General features: G+C 38.6%; 1 protein-coding gene across 4 annotated transcripts in view; it reads left to right on the top strand.

Annotated features, from left to right (window-relative positions):
- Positions 1-18,645, top strand: part of HECW2 (HECT, C2 and WW domain containing E3 ubiquitin protein ligase 2) — a 175,675-nt gene that overhangs the window by 104,245 nt on the left and 52,785 nt on the right. For all 4 annotated transcript variants that reach the window (XM_076342260.1, XM_076342258.1, XM_076342259.1 and 1 more), the window contains 7 exons: positions 860-1,029; positions 3,617-3,759; positions 7,284-7,384; positions 8,923-10,260; positions 11,626-11,721; positions 15,811-15,961; positions 16,330-16,433. In XM_076342260.1, coding sequence (XP_076198375.1) covers positions 860-1,029; positions 3,617-3,759; positions 7,284-7,384; positions 8,923-10,260; positions 11,626-11,721; positions 15,811-15,961; positions 16,330-16,433 — 2,103 coding nt within the window. The remainder of the gene's footprint in view (positions 1-859; positions 1,030-3,616; positions 3,760-7,283; positions 7,385-8,922; positions 10,261-11,625; positions 11,722-15,810; positions 15,962-16,329; positions 16,434-18,645) is intronic.

Genomic DNA, 18,645 nt, shown 5'->3' with positions numbered 1-18,645 from the left:
GTATATGTGTGCCAGTTGCGTTAGTGTCACGAAGACTGCATGCAGCATATTGGAGTGCATAATGGAGAAAGACACAAAAATCTTTGCTTCAGCAAACCTAAACAGAGAAATATTTTACAGTTAAGTTTAAAATCTGATATTATATAAAAAAAATACCTCTTTCTTTTTGTTCTTGTTGAAGTTTGTGCTATCGTTAAAGTCCTTAGGCATGAGAATATGCACCTGAGGAAATTGTTATTTATTGTTGCAAGGGCTGCAGTACTGAGGTTTCCCTAGGAAGAAAGAAGCATTTTCGAAAACTTTGCCCCCTTTTATGTGAGACAGGTTATCTACTTCTAAGTTGGGAGAAACTGTGCATCATAGTCCAGAACAACCTTGATAATTAGTATTTGAAGTTATGTTTATCAAAGTCTCAGCTTTGGGAAAGTGTGAGTTCACTACATTACCTCCCGTACGTTTTTTTTTGTCTTAGCCCCTTACCCAGAAACACAGCAAGTACTGTGTGATGGCTTTTTGTGGTTTTTGGTTTTTCTTTTTAAGAGTGGAAGTACCTTACATAGCGAGAAAAACATTTGTGAGTTACAAGTTCATGCTTTTTGTTTTACAAATGACAGGAGGCTGAAATGTAAATGAGGATGTTGATACCTTTCCTCCCCATATTCTCTTGGGAAAACACTTGACTTCCTGCTTTAACTGTCTTCTGTACACTGGATCCAGTTAACATATGAGTAATTTTAAGTTGCTTTATTTGGTAGTTTATGGTGAATTGATTTCCTGGGTAATATAGGAATGCGCTACTTTGTTAACTAGCTTTAATTTACTCAGTTGCTTTTTCCTTCCTTCTTGTTTTGCTTTATAGATATTAGAGCAGTTGGACTTAAAAAAGGCATGTTCTTCAACCCTGATCCTTATCTAAAGATGTCCATTCAGCCAGGCAAGAAAAGTACATTTCCTACATTTGCTCATCATGGCCAGGAAAGAAGGTCGACTATCATCAGTAACACAACTAATCCTGTTTGGCACAGAGAGGTAATGTATCCCTTTTGAGAGCTGTCTGCCAGCTGATGCAGTGTACCAGGCTTGTATTTTCTCTCTGTGCATTAGTCGTTGCTCTCTGAAGGCTGTGAGCTTATTTTGTAGCTAGTTATTTAAACTGACACAGAAATTGTAGTAATTTTGGGAACCCTGTTGTTGGATAGAAACAGCTATCATCTGCTTATTTAAGCTGTGTATTTAAGCTGCACTGCTGAGAGGTTTTCATTCCCTTCTCTGCTAACAAGAGTTAAACTCGTTCAACAGCCCTGTAGATTTCTTGAAATTGCAAAAATTAATTAATTAAAATGGATTATATGTTGTGAGAAGACTCTTTAAGAAAAGGTGCAATAAGCGAGCATTTATGCTCAGTGATTGCAACAACTGTTCATTTGCAAATGATATTCTCATTGTGCATAGCAGGTGGCAAGCTTTCAGTTTGTCAGGCAGAGGGGATGCTCTTTGGTGCAGCCTCTGTATGCACTGCTGTAGGAAGGAAAGCCCAGGGAGGCATTACAGCACCACTCAGCAAGGGGGGAAAAATGGCAGTTTGGCAGAAGCCAGTTTTCCAGATGTGTTTATATTGGGTAAGCTGTGCAGGTCTCAGAGAAGGAACTCAGTCCCACAGCTCTCTTCGAGCACAGAAGAGCCAGGCTGTGCCTTTGAAGATAAATGTTTATGTAGGAAACAAGGTGAAAATACTGACACAAGTCCATAACCCTTTCAGGACCGGTGAGCAGTGTTCTTGATCTGTGCCTGTTTTCTAATGAGCAGATGCCCATACTGTGTTTGATGAATGTTAATGTGTTCTTTAGTAAGACTGGAAAATTGAGTGGGCTTTGGAAAATGTTCCCACAAATCATAATCAAACCAAACAAGCAGTAAAGCAGAACAGAGCAGGGCCTGTATTAGCACTGCTCTGGGGTGCTTGGTTGAGGGAAAGACTGTAGATGAGTGGAAGTCTTAAAATCTTAAAAAAAATCAGAGTTCTAATCTCTAAATCGATTCTTCATCTTTCTGTCTGTCCATTCATCTATCCAGTAGGTAGAAAGAAAATCTAGTCTTATTTTTCCCCTTTTTTCTCCTCCAGTTCTCCTTGGTTTTGAAGCTTACTAGAAAAGCGATAATGTTCACTGGTGCACGCATTCTATCAGCTTGCTTTAACTGCTGTTATCTTCCCTGTAGCAATGCTCTGACGACAGCAGCTTATGATCCCATTACATATGCTGTCCTAGTGGTGCAGAATTGATCCTGTTTTACATCTACTCCTTTCTGCAAAATAATTTGCAATTTTATAGCAAACTGAGAGCGTCAAATGTTTAGGTTCTGTTTATCACAGGATCCCAGCTCCAACAGTTGCCCAGCATGGGAGAGTGTTTTTATTCCTGACCCAATTTAATTGCTGGTTTTGAATATATTTAGATGACGTCTACAGCTGAACTGAAGAGTTTGTTCCTTCTTTTGTTCCTTGTTCAATACATCTTTAGCTATCTAGCCAGACGCGTATTAGGCATTGTACTCAGGTTGCAATTTGCTCAGAGGTCTTAAGGATGGCAGATAGTAAAAGTATAACCAGATGACCTCGGCTTTTCTGAGTAGGTTATACCATACTTTTTTGTTTGTTTATTTGAAATATCTTAAAATCTAGAGGAAAAATAAAAATCTTTGGTTCCTAAGCTTGCTTTCCTAAGGGAGTTTGTTGTCACACTGTGTGTATGTGTGTGTGTCTGCCAACATGCCTGCTCATATATTTGCCCTGTACCACTTTTGAATCTTTTGGCCATCTTCAGGCAGACTTGACAGAGCAGCACAGATCTCAAATATGAAGTATTCATAAACTGCATGAAAATTGACGTTAGGCTGAAGAGAGTAACTGTGATAGTGTTCCCTGGTAGGGAAAGGTGGAAGAATGATCTTACCAGACATGAAGAAATCTTTTATAAATTAGCACCATGTTGTTTAAAGGCCCCAGGTGCAGAAAAAGGTTCTGTTGGAGCTTGCTGAGAAGATTTGTGAACTTTGGGGCAAAAATCTATAGAAAATTCTCCTCCTTTAGTTACAGTGTTTTCAGGAGCACTGTATACATATTGCCCTCTTGACTTGCTGTCATGCATACAAAAAATGAATGCAAAGCGTGGTGTTGGAAGGCTAGTTCACTGAGCACAGCCTAGAGTGAGACACTTTCCTCCTCCCTCCTGCATTGACCTGCCTGCTTGTCTATAACCTGATCGATCACAGCAAGGATTCCTTCTCTTTTTGCTTTCTACTATCCAAATCAAAGCAAGCACTAGGATACATTGCTTTCTCCTTTCTGATGTAGACCATGAAAGTGCTTTTATCCAGTGCAGTTTCTTACTGAGCAATTATTTTCAAGGAACAGTTAAACGGTATGGGTTTCCTGAGAGGCTAGTTACATATGCAGACATACAGTGCTTAATAAATGATGTTGACATTATTTCGCAATATGGAAACTACTGTCATCCATCATTGCTTTCGGAGTTCACTGCATGCTAGTAGTAATTATGTACATACTTTCTGAATAAAGGTGTATTGATATGGTTTCAAATATGTTCTTTCCTTCCAGAAACATTCTTTTGTTGCACTTCTAACAGATGTCCTGGAAATTGAGGTTAAAGACAAATTTGCCAAGAGTCGTCCGATCATCAAGCGCTTTCTTGGGAAGTTAACCATACCAGTTCAGAGACTATTGGAGAGACATGCAATTGGGTAAATTAATACATTCTTAATGCTAACTTCCGTTGATCAGGGAGACTCCGCATCTAGGATACTGGCGCAGAGCAGGAAATTTCTACTGCGTCTGTAGTAAGAAATTTAGTAGGAATTTTAATAGCCTTATTGCCTGACTGGAAGATGTCAGTGTTTCTAACCCTGTTCTGAATGCATGTACGTGTGTGTGTATGTGTGTGTTTTCAGCTTAATTTCTTTACACAAAAAATGTTACCCTCACAAAAAACGTTACCTTCTGGCTAGCTAGTAAAGAAGCAAGGCATTATCACAATACTACATGATTGTGTGCAAATTTTTTTGAAGAGTCACATTTTATTGTCTCACTTCTTTTACAGTTCAAGTATTTTTAATTGTCAGTTTAATAATCAGAGATTTAATACCTGTTCAGCTAATTGGCCAGAACTGCAAGGCTGTGTGACTCCTTATTTTTCAGGGTGCTAGTGGTACTACGCAATTAAAATTGCCTCTTGCTGTGAATAGCGCACTGATGGGACTCAAAATTCACCTGTTGTGCTAGTTTAAAAAATTTCTGTTCATTTTTTGATAGCTAACTGTTATGGTATAGAGATGCAAGTCACTTCAAAACTTTTAAGATGTTTTATACTTCATGATGGTTACTGGAGGGGACCATAGCATAGTGAAGTGAATGATCCAAAGAGGCCTTCATGCAACTGTATGCACTGAGAAGAGCCTGAGACTTGGTAGTTAGGCACTGTGATACATTGCAGGTGTGAAGCAAATGGCTGGAGGTCTGCAAGAGATGCAGCAGTGTGCGCAAAAATATAATTTTACATTTAAGATAGAGCAGTAATTGTAGAGTATATTATTTTGTTAATACCTTTTTACATATATATGCTATATTTGACAAATTAGAAAAAATAATTCCTTGAAAGACAGTGGGAGGAACTGAATTATTCAAGTGTGTTTTGTATAGGACCTAACTCAAAGTCTGCTAAAGTTAGTGTGTCTCCATTAACTTTAAAAGGCCACTGGATGAGGCCCATGAGGAACGGTGGTGTGAAATAAAACACCTATGTTCATCCCTGAAAGTTTAAGGGCATGGCAGTATCATCACGTTTTTGCACAGAAAGCAGGGTATAAATGACCGGCCTCCTTTTTCACAGATAGTCCATCAAAGTAACAAGTTGTATAAATTGAGAAAATAAAGTTCAATTTTAAAACAGTTTTCAGCTTTAAGTTTCCAAAGTGGTGGTTACCCTGGTAAGTAAAGTAAGAATAAAGTTTAAGAGTAGCTTAAAATTTTGATGATGTCTTCTAATACAAAACTTATTTAAAAAAAAAAAAGCCTGCCCATTTGTTTTGTAGTGGTATCCAAGAGCAGTTTGGGTGTACATACAATTTAACTTTTCTAAGAAATGCTTCATCTTTGAGTTTCAACAAATTGTGATAAGTTGAGCAAGCAGCTTTTTCTAATAAATTTGCACACTGCAAGACACTCAAAAATAGCACCGTGATACAGACTGGTTTCAAAACCTAGTTCAGGGTGTTCTTTTCCATGCTAAACCCCAAAGTGTTTTTCTGCTCCGGGATTCCTAGTGCTGTGAGTTCTGTAAATTGCCCATTTGCTGTGTTCATCAGTTCTTGTTGCTTTTTCAAACTGGTATTCTGGAAGACATTTCCTGTTTTCTTCTCCATACTTCAGTTCTGTATATTTGATATATCAAATCCTTTTAGGAAAGGAAGGGCTGTATAATAAATATGTAGCAAGAATATAGGTAAGTAATCAGTTTGGTTTTGCCATACTGCTGCTAGAACTGACATTAAACGACTCTTGCAGATATTTTTGCCTCTTCACCTGTAATTTATTTGTCCATTTACAGTTTTTTGCATGCTAATCAGTTGTCAGAATTCCTTTTTCCTAGACATTGTAAAGACAGACAACATTTCACCAGAAGTTTTGCAAAGGAAAGGAGTGGTTAATACAGACGTGAAGTAGAAATGTACCAAACATACAACCAACCACTAATTCTCTTTTATTTCGTTTTTGGTCAAGCAAGTAAAACATCTTCACTTTCTTCTTTTTCATTTTGGTGATGTCAAGGACAATTGAAATCCTCTACTGGGTTAACATGTGAACTTGAAAAATTACATGAACAAAGTCCAAGGACTTACAGTACGCCATATGCTTAACTTGCCCTTCACTGTATTAATGATCAGTATTAATGAATGAAAAGGTGAAGTCCAGAACCAGCCATTTTTAGGCAGACTGTGCTAAAATTCTGCCCCACTTTTAGCTGTCAGCATAGCTCACAAGTTTGCATAACAAAATGGCCAAGTGGCTTTAAATTTCATGGAAAATAGGATAAATGAGCATGAGAACCATCTAGTATTAATTCAACTGAATACAGAGCAGACGTTTTTCACGTCATGGTTTTCTCTAATCTCAAACGGCCTAGGGTAATATAAACCTTATGTAAAAACTGTGGAAATCCCAAATGGCAATCTTCTGAGGACACCCCAAGTCTAGTTGAGAATTGTAATTGGAGTACAGAGCAATGAATCTGTGACAGATCCTGGAGACACTGCTATAATTACTTGATGTAATGTGGCCCATAGAGCAACGTGGGGAGGCTGCTTTGCCTTACGTTGTCCACCCAGGACTTTTTTTGCTAAAAGTTAATGTTTGGATGCAAACTGCTGCAGCTTATTTCAGTAATGACCTTGCATTCGTTTTAGTCTGTCACTCATATTGCAGTAGGAGTGCTCCCAGTAAAGGAGAGGTGTTTATACCAGTATAAATTTATTTGCGTAAATAGCAGTAATTTCCTATGGAGGTCTTCAGCAGCCCCCTCCTTGCCCGTCAGCTGTCCCAGCTGTGCTGAGGGGGGCTGGGGCTGTGAATTCTGGCTGTGCCTAATAAGAACGTATAGCCTAGGATCTGATCCTAAGTCTCAAGCTGATGCAAGTGCTTAATCAAGTCTGAGTCCCACTGAATTCAATAACCCTTAAGAACGTATTTGAAGTTAAATCCGAGCATTAATAGCTTTTCTAAATAGGAATGCAGAAGTGCTTTGTTGAATGAGAACTAAAATGTGAAGAAACTGTCTGGGAATTTTGTATATAATAAAAACCACAAGGGGGCAGAAGGTTTTAAAAAATGAAAGGTTTTGTTAATTATAAAACATATTTTGGGTTGGGGAAAAGAGGAGGTTAGGGGAAAGGGGATCCTTTGCAGTTTGATTTCTTTAGGACTTAAGAAGAGATTAGGGATGTATAAGAATTGCAGGGGCACAATCTGTGCTTGGAAATGATCAAACGTAGTTTGTTAGGTTGTTTTAATCTGTTAACTAAAGGTATTTTACGCCATCGTTGGTGTTCGTGCTTTTCCATACAAGTCAGAGTATGTGGCTGATTTTAAGATTCTAATAAAAACTACATTCTATCATACTGACTCTTATCTGATGAAAGCCCCTGACACAAAATACTGGAAAAATAAAACCAGCTAAGTTGTAAAAAAAACCCCAATATCTTTGGTTTTGCAGAGACCAGGTTCTCAGCTATAATCTTGGCAGAAGGCTCCCAGCTGATCATGTAAGTGGGTATCTCCAATTCAAAGTGGAAATCACATCTTCTGTTCATGAAGGTGAGAATTTGTCAGTGATCTGGATCTCCAGATAGTTGTATGGAGAGAGTTTCTATGTATTTCTATTTCTAGGATTTTCTGTGATAATATACTTTCTCATTTGTGTACAGTGTCTCTATTACAGATTTTTCTATTGGGATTCAAAGTTTAGATATGTCACGTACTGCTTTGGAGACAGTAATTCTGAAACACCAACGCTTGTTATATTGTTTTCCTATTTTGTTAGATAGATTTTAAATGAATCTGCTTATGAGTCTCATTTTATGGGATAGATTGGGTAATCAAATTCACTTTCTCTCTTCACTCGGTAACATCTTCACTCTGTAACACCTTTGGCTAAGATAAGCAGTTGCAAGTAAGATTCCACCTGTGCTCTCCTCCCCTGCTAGTGTATATTGTGTCCTGTTCCCCTTTTACAGGACTCTGTCCTGCTTAGAATCAAGAATATCTGTTACGGTTATGAGAATACGTGCTTCCATTAGGCAATTTTATTTCACCTTTTTCCTGTTCTGAAGGCAACTAGCAGAACATGGCTGGTACAGTTACATGTTTATCACATCATATGTGTCTATTTACATGTTTATGATCTTAGATTCTCCTTCATTAGACTTGGTATAATCTCTTTGGTAGTGAGATACTGCTATATCTTTTAACTTGATACAACCATCTTGCCTTTTTTCGTAGCCATGTAGTGCTGTATCTCATTATTATTTTTGCTCTGTCACTGTTAAAAAAAAATGCTTGTCTTCAGTCCTGTTTGTTGCCAGGCACTCTAGTCCACAGACTTCACTGCTAAGTTTTTTGCAGATGTTTACAAATGCTTACATCTGGATTATTCAACTCTGTGTTTGTTTAATTCCCATGTGGAGAGTTACCATCTTCTCTCTCAAATGAGATGGCTTATTTTCATTTCCCTTTTATATGTATTACCATAGCATACCTAATATCTCATGAACTTTACCTAGGTAGATTCCCATTCTTTAAAGTAGAAAAGTCCTATAAATTAACTCAGAATAAATGTTGTGTATATAAGTTGGTATCTGTACACAATTTGTGATTCCTCATGTGATCTCAGATGCCGGTTTACGTGCTGCTAAGGGTGTAATGACAACTGGTGTCAGTGACTGGCTTTGTGTAAATCCTACTTTTGGACATGAGGGAGATGCTGTAGAAAACTGGTTCTTTGGTTGTGAGGCTGGTTTTACTGACAGTTTGACAAGATGCTTGGCAGTGCTCTGTCTTTTGAAAGCAAAATGGGCGTCCTTTAAAGTCATACTTCACACCCCCTAAATTTTCTATATCCTACAAAACAGTATAGACTTATACAGGGAAAATTCTGTAATTGCTGTTATAATGCTGTAAATGCCTCTATTGTTTTAATTGTATTTTCTTCCCTTAGTTGTCTGATTGAAATAAGCAAACATCTTGAAAGATGTGTATTTTTATATCACTTCTGTGATCTTCTGTGATGCAGATAAAGTAGAATGAACTGTCTGTTCCTGCATTGTGTTTCACATTCAGTCTTTGTGTCTCTGCAGATGCTTCACCAGAAACAGTTGGCACTTTGCTAGGAGTGAACTCTGTAAATGGAGACTTGGGGAGCCCTTCCGATGATGAGGACATGCCAGCAGGACATCATGATACATCCACAGTGTGTTCCAATGGTCCAGTCCTCGAGGAATCTTCTGGAGAAGCAATCCTGAGACACCCTTTAAGGACTAGTACAACTCTGGAAACGGACCAGGATGAGTTGACCTCCGGTGCTTCAAGATCATCACCTACCAGAGGTCGCCAGGACTCACTAAATGACTATCTGGATGCAATAGAACACAATAATCATCCCAGACCTGGGACATCTGCTTGTGGTGAGCGTCCACGTGGAGCCTCCCCAAAACTGAGGAGTAGCTTCCCTACTGACACAAGACTTAATGCTATGCTTCACATTGACTCAGATGAAGAGGAGCATGAGCTACATCAAGACCTGGGTTTTCCGTCTTCCTTGGAAGACGATGGTGGTTTAGTAATGTTTAATGGTGCTACAAGAAATGTTGAAAGAAATGGTTTAAGTTACTCATCAGATCAGGTAATGCAAGGGCCTTCAGAGAATGAAAACGTTTCAGCCTCTGAAGCTCCATTCCCATCAACTGATGACCAGCAAGAGACTCTCCCAGAGCTTCCACCGTCACAGTTAGAAGGAGGTGAAAGCCTGCAAGGTTCTCAAAGTGAAGCGCCAGCAGACCAGGCTGGCAGTGAGTCGTGTGCCGCTCAGGAGGCAGAGCAGCCTCCTACCAGTGCGGACACAGGAGCTGCTGATGCCGCTGCTGGGAGCAGAAGGGGCGTTAGTGAAATGGAATCCATTGATCAAGGGTCTGAACCTTCCCAGATGTCATCAGAAACTGAGCAGAGCGATCCTGCTCGCACGGAAAGTGTCAGTGAGGCTAGTACCCGGCCAGAAGGGGAGAGTGATGTGGAAGGGGCAGACAGCTCTTGCAACGAAAGCGCAACTGTGCGACGTTCCTCAGTTGAAATGCGGTGTTCTTTTGAAAGTGCCAGGTTTCCTGAGACTCCAGCCTTTTCTTCTCAGGAGGAGGAAGAGGGAGCGAGTGCCACCAGTGCGGCTAGAATTGAGCCAGATGCTGAAGCACAAGACTCTGCAAGTACTTCTGGTTCTCTACCTGCGGTACAATTACCTCAGGAGGAAGTACAGGAGGCTGAGGCAGGTGAATTACAAGACCAAGAGGAAGCAGAAGAAATCTGGCAAAGAAGAAGCAGCCTGCAGGTGGCAGCTGCCGATAGCCAGTCTCAGGATGAAGAAACTGAAGGAGCCCAAGCAGCTTGTGAGGGTGCCACAGCACAGGTTGAAGGAGCTACTGGAGGTAATAACTGCAGGAGGCACTTTCTGAAGTGACCTTTCTGCAGCCAGTAAAAATTATTTAAAAAATTAACATCTGAAAATAAAGATCTTCACTTCTCAATTTCATTATCTTTCAAGATTTTTTTTTTTGTTCCTTTGAGATTTATTCCCTTCTTCAAGAGACTCTTGGGGTTTTTGATTTAACAAAAAATCAAAACTGAAATATCCAAGACATGTTTATTTTGAAACTGGATATATTTTAATGCTTGAGAGAGTAATGAGAAGGAAGATGAAGAGGAGGAAAGAGTTCCACAATATTACCCTGCTTGCTAATCAAAATGGTAATGGGGGGGAAATAAGCCCAAAACTATGACATGCAAACTAGAATTTATATTTGGGTGTTTTCTTTGGCGTGTTTATAGGGGGAAGAAAATGTACGCATATATTAGCAATAAAACACAAGGGTAATCAAAAGAAAGGGGGGGGGGAAGAATTGTTTTTTAGTCACACTTCAGGCTGTTTATCTTCCCTTTGCCAGTCCCTTATCTGTGTAGACACATCCTAGCGCAGCTGGAGCCATGGGAGGAGAGGAATGTGTTACTCAAGTTAACACTGAAACTCTTACCAATTGTAAAATTACTTTAACAGTTGAGAATTTTGTGTCTCACTAAAATCACTGAAAGTAGAAATGTGTCCCTAATGGATTGTTTCCAAGCACATTTCACAATGGATTATCCATGCAATTTCTTCAGGGATTGAAGTGGATCTAATCAAGTGGGTGCATTCAAACTGGATTTCTGAGTGTGTCTTTTTCATAACATTTCAAAAGTTTTGGGATCTGTTAGTCTCTTCATAAACAGCTCTTTGATTTGGAAAGAATAATTTTGGTATTTATTTCAAATACTGCCAGTATGTTCTTTTGCATAATTTTCCAGACATTTGAGACTCTCTTTATTAGGTTGTCAGGTTGCACTGTGTTCTGCAGATCAGTGTGGCTGCAGCAAGGAAGGTCAATGGACAGTTTCACCTCCCACTCTTACAGCAGGTTTCTGTGGTGGCCAGGTTGAGCTTTGTCCTTGTCCCTTGCTGGGATATGGCTCTGGCACATGCTGTAGTTTCTGTGCCCTGGATTCCATTGGTCACGGGTGGGTGCGGCACATCCCAAGAGGTGACATTTTCAGGACCAGGACTGCAGCGCATCACAGAGAAATCACTTACCCAGAACTGTCGACATAACTTGTTTTGCCCCCCAAAGTAGATGACTATTAGATATATCCTAAAATATCGTAGTCCTGCAGAAGCTTTAGCATGTCTTGTTCACTTTAGAGGCAACTCTAGGGCTTCCCCACATTGACTGAAAAATAATTTGTGGGCATTTTGATTTCAGGTTCTCAACCCAATGGCCATCAGCCCTTGAGGTCGCTGCCTTCGGTACGTCAGGATGTTAGCCGGTACCAGAGAGTGGATGAGGCTCTGCCACCAAGTGAGGTTCTTCATACTTTAATTGGGGGATAGACTGCCTGGATCTCATTACTGAGATCTCATTCCATTTCTTCTTTAAAGTGAGAACTGAGAATGAACAGCTGAGAAATTTGAAGTGTGAAGTGATGATGATGAAGTCTAGTGCTGTTTTGTAAAAGGCATTGTGCTCAGCCTGATAGCTTCCAGAATGTGTTATGATAATTATACCTGGTATATACAGACTTATTGTCCTGGTTTCGGCAGGGATTGAGTTAATTTCCTTTGCTAAGTGACATTTGCGGGGAAGTAGGAAGGCACGGTGCTGCCTTTTGAGTATGCAGTGCACATGGGGAGGGAGGTGAGGTGATACGCTATATGAGGCACTTGGAGGGAAAGATGTCAAGTACTCTGAAATCTCTGAATACTTCTTGTATGGTGATGATTTACAAAGAAATATATGACATCTTTAATCTCTGCAGATTACATGAAAGGTGTCTGTGTTTTCCTTGCATTTTTTGAGGCAGTGTGAAGACTTTTTGAATTAAAATAAACCTGGGTATTAAGCAACAGTTAGATGAGCCTAAATTGACAGATTAATTGTAATTTCTCTAATGCATATGAAAAATACATTGCTCCCAATTGTTGGACCGATTCACTTGCTTAAACTGGGGGCAGTGGAAATCTATTCAGTATTAGATATTTAAAGAAAGGAGAAAGGACCAAGAAAAAGCTACACAGCTAACAGGCAAACATTTGCTTTAAAACAAAAAAGCAAAAAACTTAAATTCAGACCCACTGAAGTCTGTGGCAAAGCTCTATTACTTTAAAGGAGTCAGAAGTTCAGATATTTAGTGTAAAATGACTAGATCCTTGTTTCACAGTATGGAATGGGACTGCGTGTGCTCTGTAATTGGAGAGGGTAACTGGAAGGAGCCTGATAGCAGAACACAGATACAAAGCCAGGGTGATGAGAAGATTTTGCTCCCTGCTGCTTCTGTTAAAATCAGTGCATATAACAAATTAGTCCTGTGTGCAGATCCTAAAGTTAATTAACTTCCATCTCAATAAACCAGTATTATTTTTTTACAAAATTGTGTCTGGGAGACATATAGTTCAGTTGCATTTTTATCACTTTTCATACTGAAAAAGACAGAACATTGCGGGAAATACTCAGAAATCAGTGTAATAAATGAGAAATGAGATAGCTTTTCTAGTGTCATGGTTTATACATAGATTGCTTTTTGTGTTTCAGAAGCAAACTATACACTACAATAACTCCTTGGAAAAACTATTGGAATGTTAATGGAAAAGGTTTGGCTGTGTGGTATTCTAACATTTCTGACATTTGCTGGGATTTTACACAGTCATGCATGGGCATGCATATACACATCGCCCCTTTACAATCAAAGCCCAATACAATCTTTACATAGAACATTCATTTGCTAATGTGAATAAAATCGGAAATGCTAATTGTTGCCTAGATTCAGTTTTTCTCTCCAAAGCTCTGCTTTTGGATACGTAACAGTTTTAATATTTTAATAGTGGAAAATTAGAGAAAACATTTAGAATACGATTTTGAGTTATAAACTGTAATTTCTTTGTAATTTGGGTTGTATTCTATTTGTTGTTTCACCAGAATCTGAAACTAAGAAAGAAAAATAGGTGTATTTCTTTCAGTTGTGTGTAGGTTAAGTTGAAGAACAAAAGAAAGAATTAAAATATTCATCTAATATTTCTGCTTATAACATGCAACATTATGCTCCAACTCCTACATTCCTAGGGAAAAATCAACAAATAATCTTGACCATACAACCTTGATGAATTACAGTTTTGCAATTCAGCAAGCTAAGTTATATGTAACACATTTGACTAACTGATTTGACTAATGGAAGATGTCCTTGTCCATCACAACACTGACGCAGGTGCTTTACTTTAGAAGCCATTGCCCAGGTGTTTAAACTTGTGTATTTAAAATTGAATGCAGGCAAAAATACTTTCCTTCTGCAAGACCACATTACAGAAATGGTGACTGTGTGTCAGAATTGGACATATAATCACCACAAGAAAAATCTCAACTATTATACAGTGGCTTAGGGTTTAACATTTAAGCAGAATAATAAATTCACATATTTAAACTGTTTTGTTTTGGGGTTTTTTTCCCAATGAATAGTTCTGTCCTTCCCGGAATACTCCCCTGTTTTGTTTTGTTTACAAACTCCGGTTAAAAATTTTGAGTCTTTTTATTTCATCAGAAGATACTACTTTTTTGAAATCAGACCTTTGCACAGGAACATCTGTTTCAGTCATTTTTTTTTTCTTTTTAAAAAATGGAAACGTTTTTCAGAGAATGTTGAAATGTTTCAGTTTGCTTTTTTTGAGATACAAATGAAATTTTTTAATAACTTTCAAATGTGTTATATTTTGAATAGCAAATACAGTGATTACGCCATAAGCTTTGCATTGATGTAATTTTGTTTATTTTTAAACTTGTATTTTAAATTTACGGTATAATACAAAATTTTGAATTTTTTCTCCTGGAATTGAAACTTGTTCCTTAAATGGTTCTCTTTATTCCTATCCTATTGCGCTGCTTTTTCTTTTCTTCCTCAGAGCTTACTTTCCTACATAGCTCTTGTTCACACTGGAAATGCTTTAGCTAATAGGCTATTTTGATTGTGCATCATAACGATAGAAGAGTAATTTGCATTGTGGCCAGCTAAAATACACAGCTGTCGTGCAGAGATGACACAATGAGTTTATCTCAAAATCTGCCTTTCCTCCCTCTTCGTGAGTCAGCTCAGGCCCTACGGTGTAATGCAGCGAGCCACTTGGCTGCCTCCAAGAGTTGACAGAAGTCATAGTAAGCATACAGTAGCAAAGCTCGAGGTTTTAAGGCTGTCAGTGTTAAATACTTTACAGTAGAATCTAGTTCTTCTCTGCTGTCAAGACATTTTTATGCCCTCTTTCCTCGCGGAGCAGCAGTCATTTAGGATTGGTTGCTTGCCAGTGGTTTTTTTAAAATGTTACTGCAGTGACTGATGTTTCCACCTAGACTTGCGATATAAAAAGTCTCTTCTAGAAACCTTCTGAGCTCTCAAAGACTGTTTTTCAACTGACATGCTAAATGGTTTGCACGTTTTCTGCAGTTGCTAGTGCCCAAGAATCAGGCACGTCTGTTTCTGTATATAAAATATCTTAATTTTTTTTTATTATTACGTGGCCCCCAGCCATGATCAGTGTCTTGGTATCTTGCTCATTTTATAACCAATTATTAGGCAGACAGTGTTTCTGACCCAAAAAGCTTATGAACGAAGGCCTAGGTGTTGTGATGCACCTGGTTTCTGCTGAGCACTGAGAAGCCAGATGTGGTTGGGGAGAGGTCCCAGCGCCTTCATCTCTTCTCTCCTGGTGTGTCTCCACGGTCTAGACTTCTAACATTGTCTGTAGCTTGTGTTGTAAAACCAGTGGACAGCATTATAGTTACCGCTTGCACAAGAAGTTGCATTTGCTATGATATTTGCAGAATTGGCAATTCTGGAACATGCATTTAATGTAGGAAGGAGTTTGATTGTTACAATAGTCCATCTTCTCTGGCAGGTCTGCTTACCTTTAACATAGGTACATGTAAATCCAGGAAGAGCACTGGGATCTGTTTTATTACTGTTACTACTAACTGGGGAAAAACAATGATGGGTGTCAAGCTTTCAAAGGTTTCTGGTATTTATCCATTGGCCTTTTGCACTTGAAATAACCCTCAGAGATAGGATCTTGAATTACTTCGGTCCAAGAGAATTAGACTAAGTATCTTGATGCTTTTTTTTTTTCTTCCCCTGGGACAATTACTGATTAGTGGGATATAGAGAAAGGAATAGAAATTATTAGATATGGATTCCACAGAACCTTAACTATAGTGGGGAATTTGATTATGGGATAAAATAGGGAAAAGCCATGTCTCTTAACCCTTCAGTAAGAAAGTTCTGCTGAAGTCATCCTGTAAAAGAGAAATAGAAACTTGGTACAATAGATTCAATTACAAAAGTGACGGCGCTAAAATAAAGAAATAAATAAGCCCCAAGCCCTCCATAGTTCACCATATTTTATTGCTACTTAGACTGGGAGGCTCGAATTGACAGCCATGGACGGATTTTTTATGTGGACCACGTGAACAGGACAACAACATGGCAGCGACCCACAGCCCCCCCAGCCCCACAGATTCTCCAGAGGTCAAATTCCATACAGCAAATGGAACAGCTGAATCGCCGGTAAGAATTACCCTTGTTGTTTGTGAATTGTGTGCTTGCAAAACTGCATTCACCATTGTAAGACTGAGTATGAAGGCAGGGTCACAGTTGGTACCGCAGCTGGCCATATCTATTTATTTTTATGTGGCTGTCCCTTTTAATTTGCATGTGGGCTTCTAGGGCTTTTGTATTCCACCTGTGCTCATAAGCTATGTGGCTAAAAAAAAATCTGATAATGGTTTTCAGAAATTCAAAAGGCTATTAATGCAGAAATTAGAGGTCAGTGTATATTAACCTACATGGCATAAAAGACGGGCAAGCTCCCTTGGAGCCAGAATTGGATCACAGTTACTATATACTATATATAAAGTCCAATTTTCTAACCCTAGGTACCAGAGCATCCGAAGAACAATGACTAATGACAGGCCTGAAGAGCATACGAATGCCGTGGATGGAGCTGGAGAGGAAACTGACTTTCACCATTCTAATGCAGGTTAAAAAAATAAAAAAGAATCCCCCCCCCCCCCCTTCTAAAGAGAGCACTCATCTCATAGATGATTTAATGAGAGTGACATAAGGCAAAACCTAACTTCTGCCCCTGAAAGTCTGGGTGAAAATTAAACCATTCATTGCTGTCTAGTTTTTAGAAGATTATGGCTCAGCCTGTTCAATACGCTAAAGAGATGAATGTCAGATTCAGAGCATTGTTCTGTCAGTACTTGACTGGGTAAAAATATTGGCAGGACATTTGCAGTGAAAAAGTATAAAATTCTGTGGTCTGGGTTACAAATATTTTGAATCTGCTACTTCATTTTGAAATGGTAGAATATAGGACTAGAAAGGACTTTGAGCAGTCATTGGTTTCATCTCCATGCTGAAGATAGATAGGATGAGCTGTACCTAAACCATACTTGGCAAATGCTATCTCATGTATTCTTATAACATGTTCTCCAGTTGATGGACATTCTATAACTTTTTCAGACAGTCTACTCATATTGTTTCTCTTATAACATATTCTTAAATCCGTTACTTCCTAGTCTTTCCTCGTGGCTTGTGTTTTTAGGTCTCCAATTATTTTGTTGGCCTACTCAGGATTGTCTTCAGTTGGTCTGCAGCTCCTGAGGAATACTTCAGAAAATTAAATAAAGCTATGACTCTGCTGTACTGAAGACACTGTGGAAATGTCACGTGTCTTATGTACAACACTCCTTGTACATTCCTGCATAATTATTACTATTTTTCTGATAGTTTGACACTAACCACCAGTGTTCAGTCTTTGATCTGCTAAAATCAGGTCCAGAGCCTTGTGTGCAGATCTCTGGCACAGATGTGTTTTTCATCTGGTGTTTGTGCAGTTGATTATCCCTACTTGCACACAGGTCTTTGCACTTTTCTAATGTGTCACTATGGTTTTGAATCCTGTCCATCCTGCTGTCCAAGTACTGCAGCATCTCCTAGTTGGAGCAAATTCTGTCCTCCCTATCCAGTCATGAATAGAAATAATGAATAGGACCAGACCCAGACAGATCTCAGTGAAACATCACTTGGTGTACTCTTTTTGTTTGACATAAATCATAACTGCTCTTCAGTACATTTTTGCAAACTGCTGCATACCCCTCTCCAGGTGGTTTCATCTGTTTCAGGTAACTTTCTTGCCCAACATGATTCTGAGAGTATCATGTAAACAGTATTAAAGGCCTTATTAACATCAAAATATGTGGCCTTTACACCACTCAAGTAGTAGAAAATAACTTCGTTAGTTTGCTATGATTCATTCTTCAGAAATCCTGGTTATTCGTGTTTCTCCACCTTGCTGTCTTCTCATTGCTTTAAGTAGTTTGACAATTAGTTCATGTGTCTGAGAATAGAAAATATGTCAACTCATCTATAGTTTCCTTCATCCTTTTTTTACCTATTCTTAAAAATTGATATAATATTTATCCCTTTTCTTCTGAGAACTCTTTCAGAGCTCTGAAATAATCACCAATGTCCCAGAGATTGCTTCACCTAATTTCCTAAGTGTGTTAAAGTACACTTCATCGGTTTGAAAATCTCTGATTTGTACCACAGTCTTTAACCTGCTCTTTACCTATTCTAGCCTAAGAAGAAAGTTCTCTTCTCTCTTGTTTTTAGTTCTTCTAGTTGTCTGGTCGGTGTTAACTTCTTGAATGAAGACAGAAGGAAGGATCTTTTTTAATGAGCTCTAAGCATCTTTACTAGCTTTTCTTCTCGCTAAGTGGTTCTATCCTTGGTCATCTTCCTACTACTAATTTATTAATGCATTTATAAAGTTAGTTACCCATCCAGTCCCTTGTGTAGTTGTGTGTTACTGTGTGCTTTGGCTTTGTCTCTAGATGCTCTTGATATTCTCTTATAATACTCTTTCCTAAATTAATCTAATACCCAAGCAATGCCACCTTTTCTTGAGTTTCAGGTTGTTGTAGAACTTGTGATTTAGCCAAGTGCTCCCTTTATATATATATATATATATATATATATATATATATATATATATAATTTTTTTTTTTTTACTTCTGCCTTAGCCTTTTCCTTTTCTATCCATGTGCATGTGCAGCTAGATGGTTTGTTGTGCTGCAAACAAATCAGTTTAAAGCAAATTCAGGCTAAACCCTAATCAGCAAGTTCAGCTGAATAAGTTTTTCATAAATCAAATTCATAGGCCTCTAAACTGCAAGAAAAACCCA

Source organism: Aptenodytes patagonicus, chromosome 6 (genome assembly GCF_965638725.1).
Source record: "Aptenodytes patagonicus chromosome 6, bAptPat1.pri.cur, whole genome shotgun sequence".
NCBI classification, from domain to species: Eukaryota; Metazoa; Chordata; class Aves; order Sphenisciformes; family Spheniscidae; genus Aptenodytes; species Aptenodytes patagonicus.
Note: the sequence above shows the minus strand (reverse complement) of the source record. Positions and strands in the feature narration are given on the sequence as shown.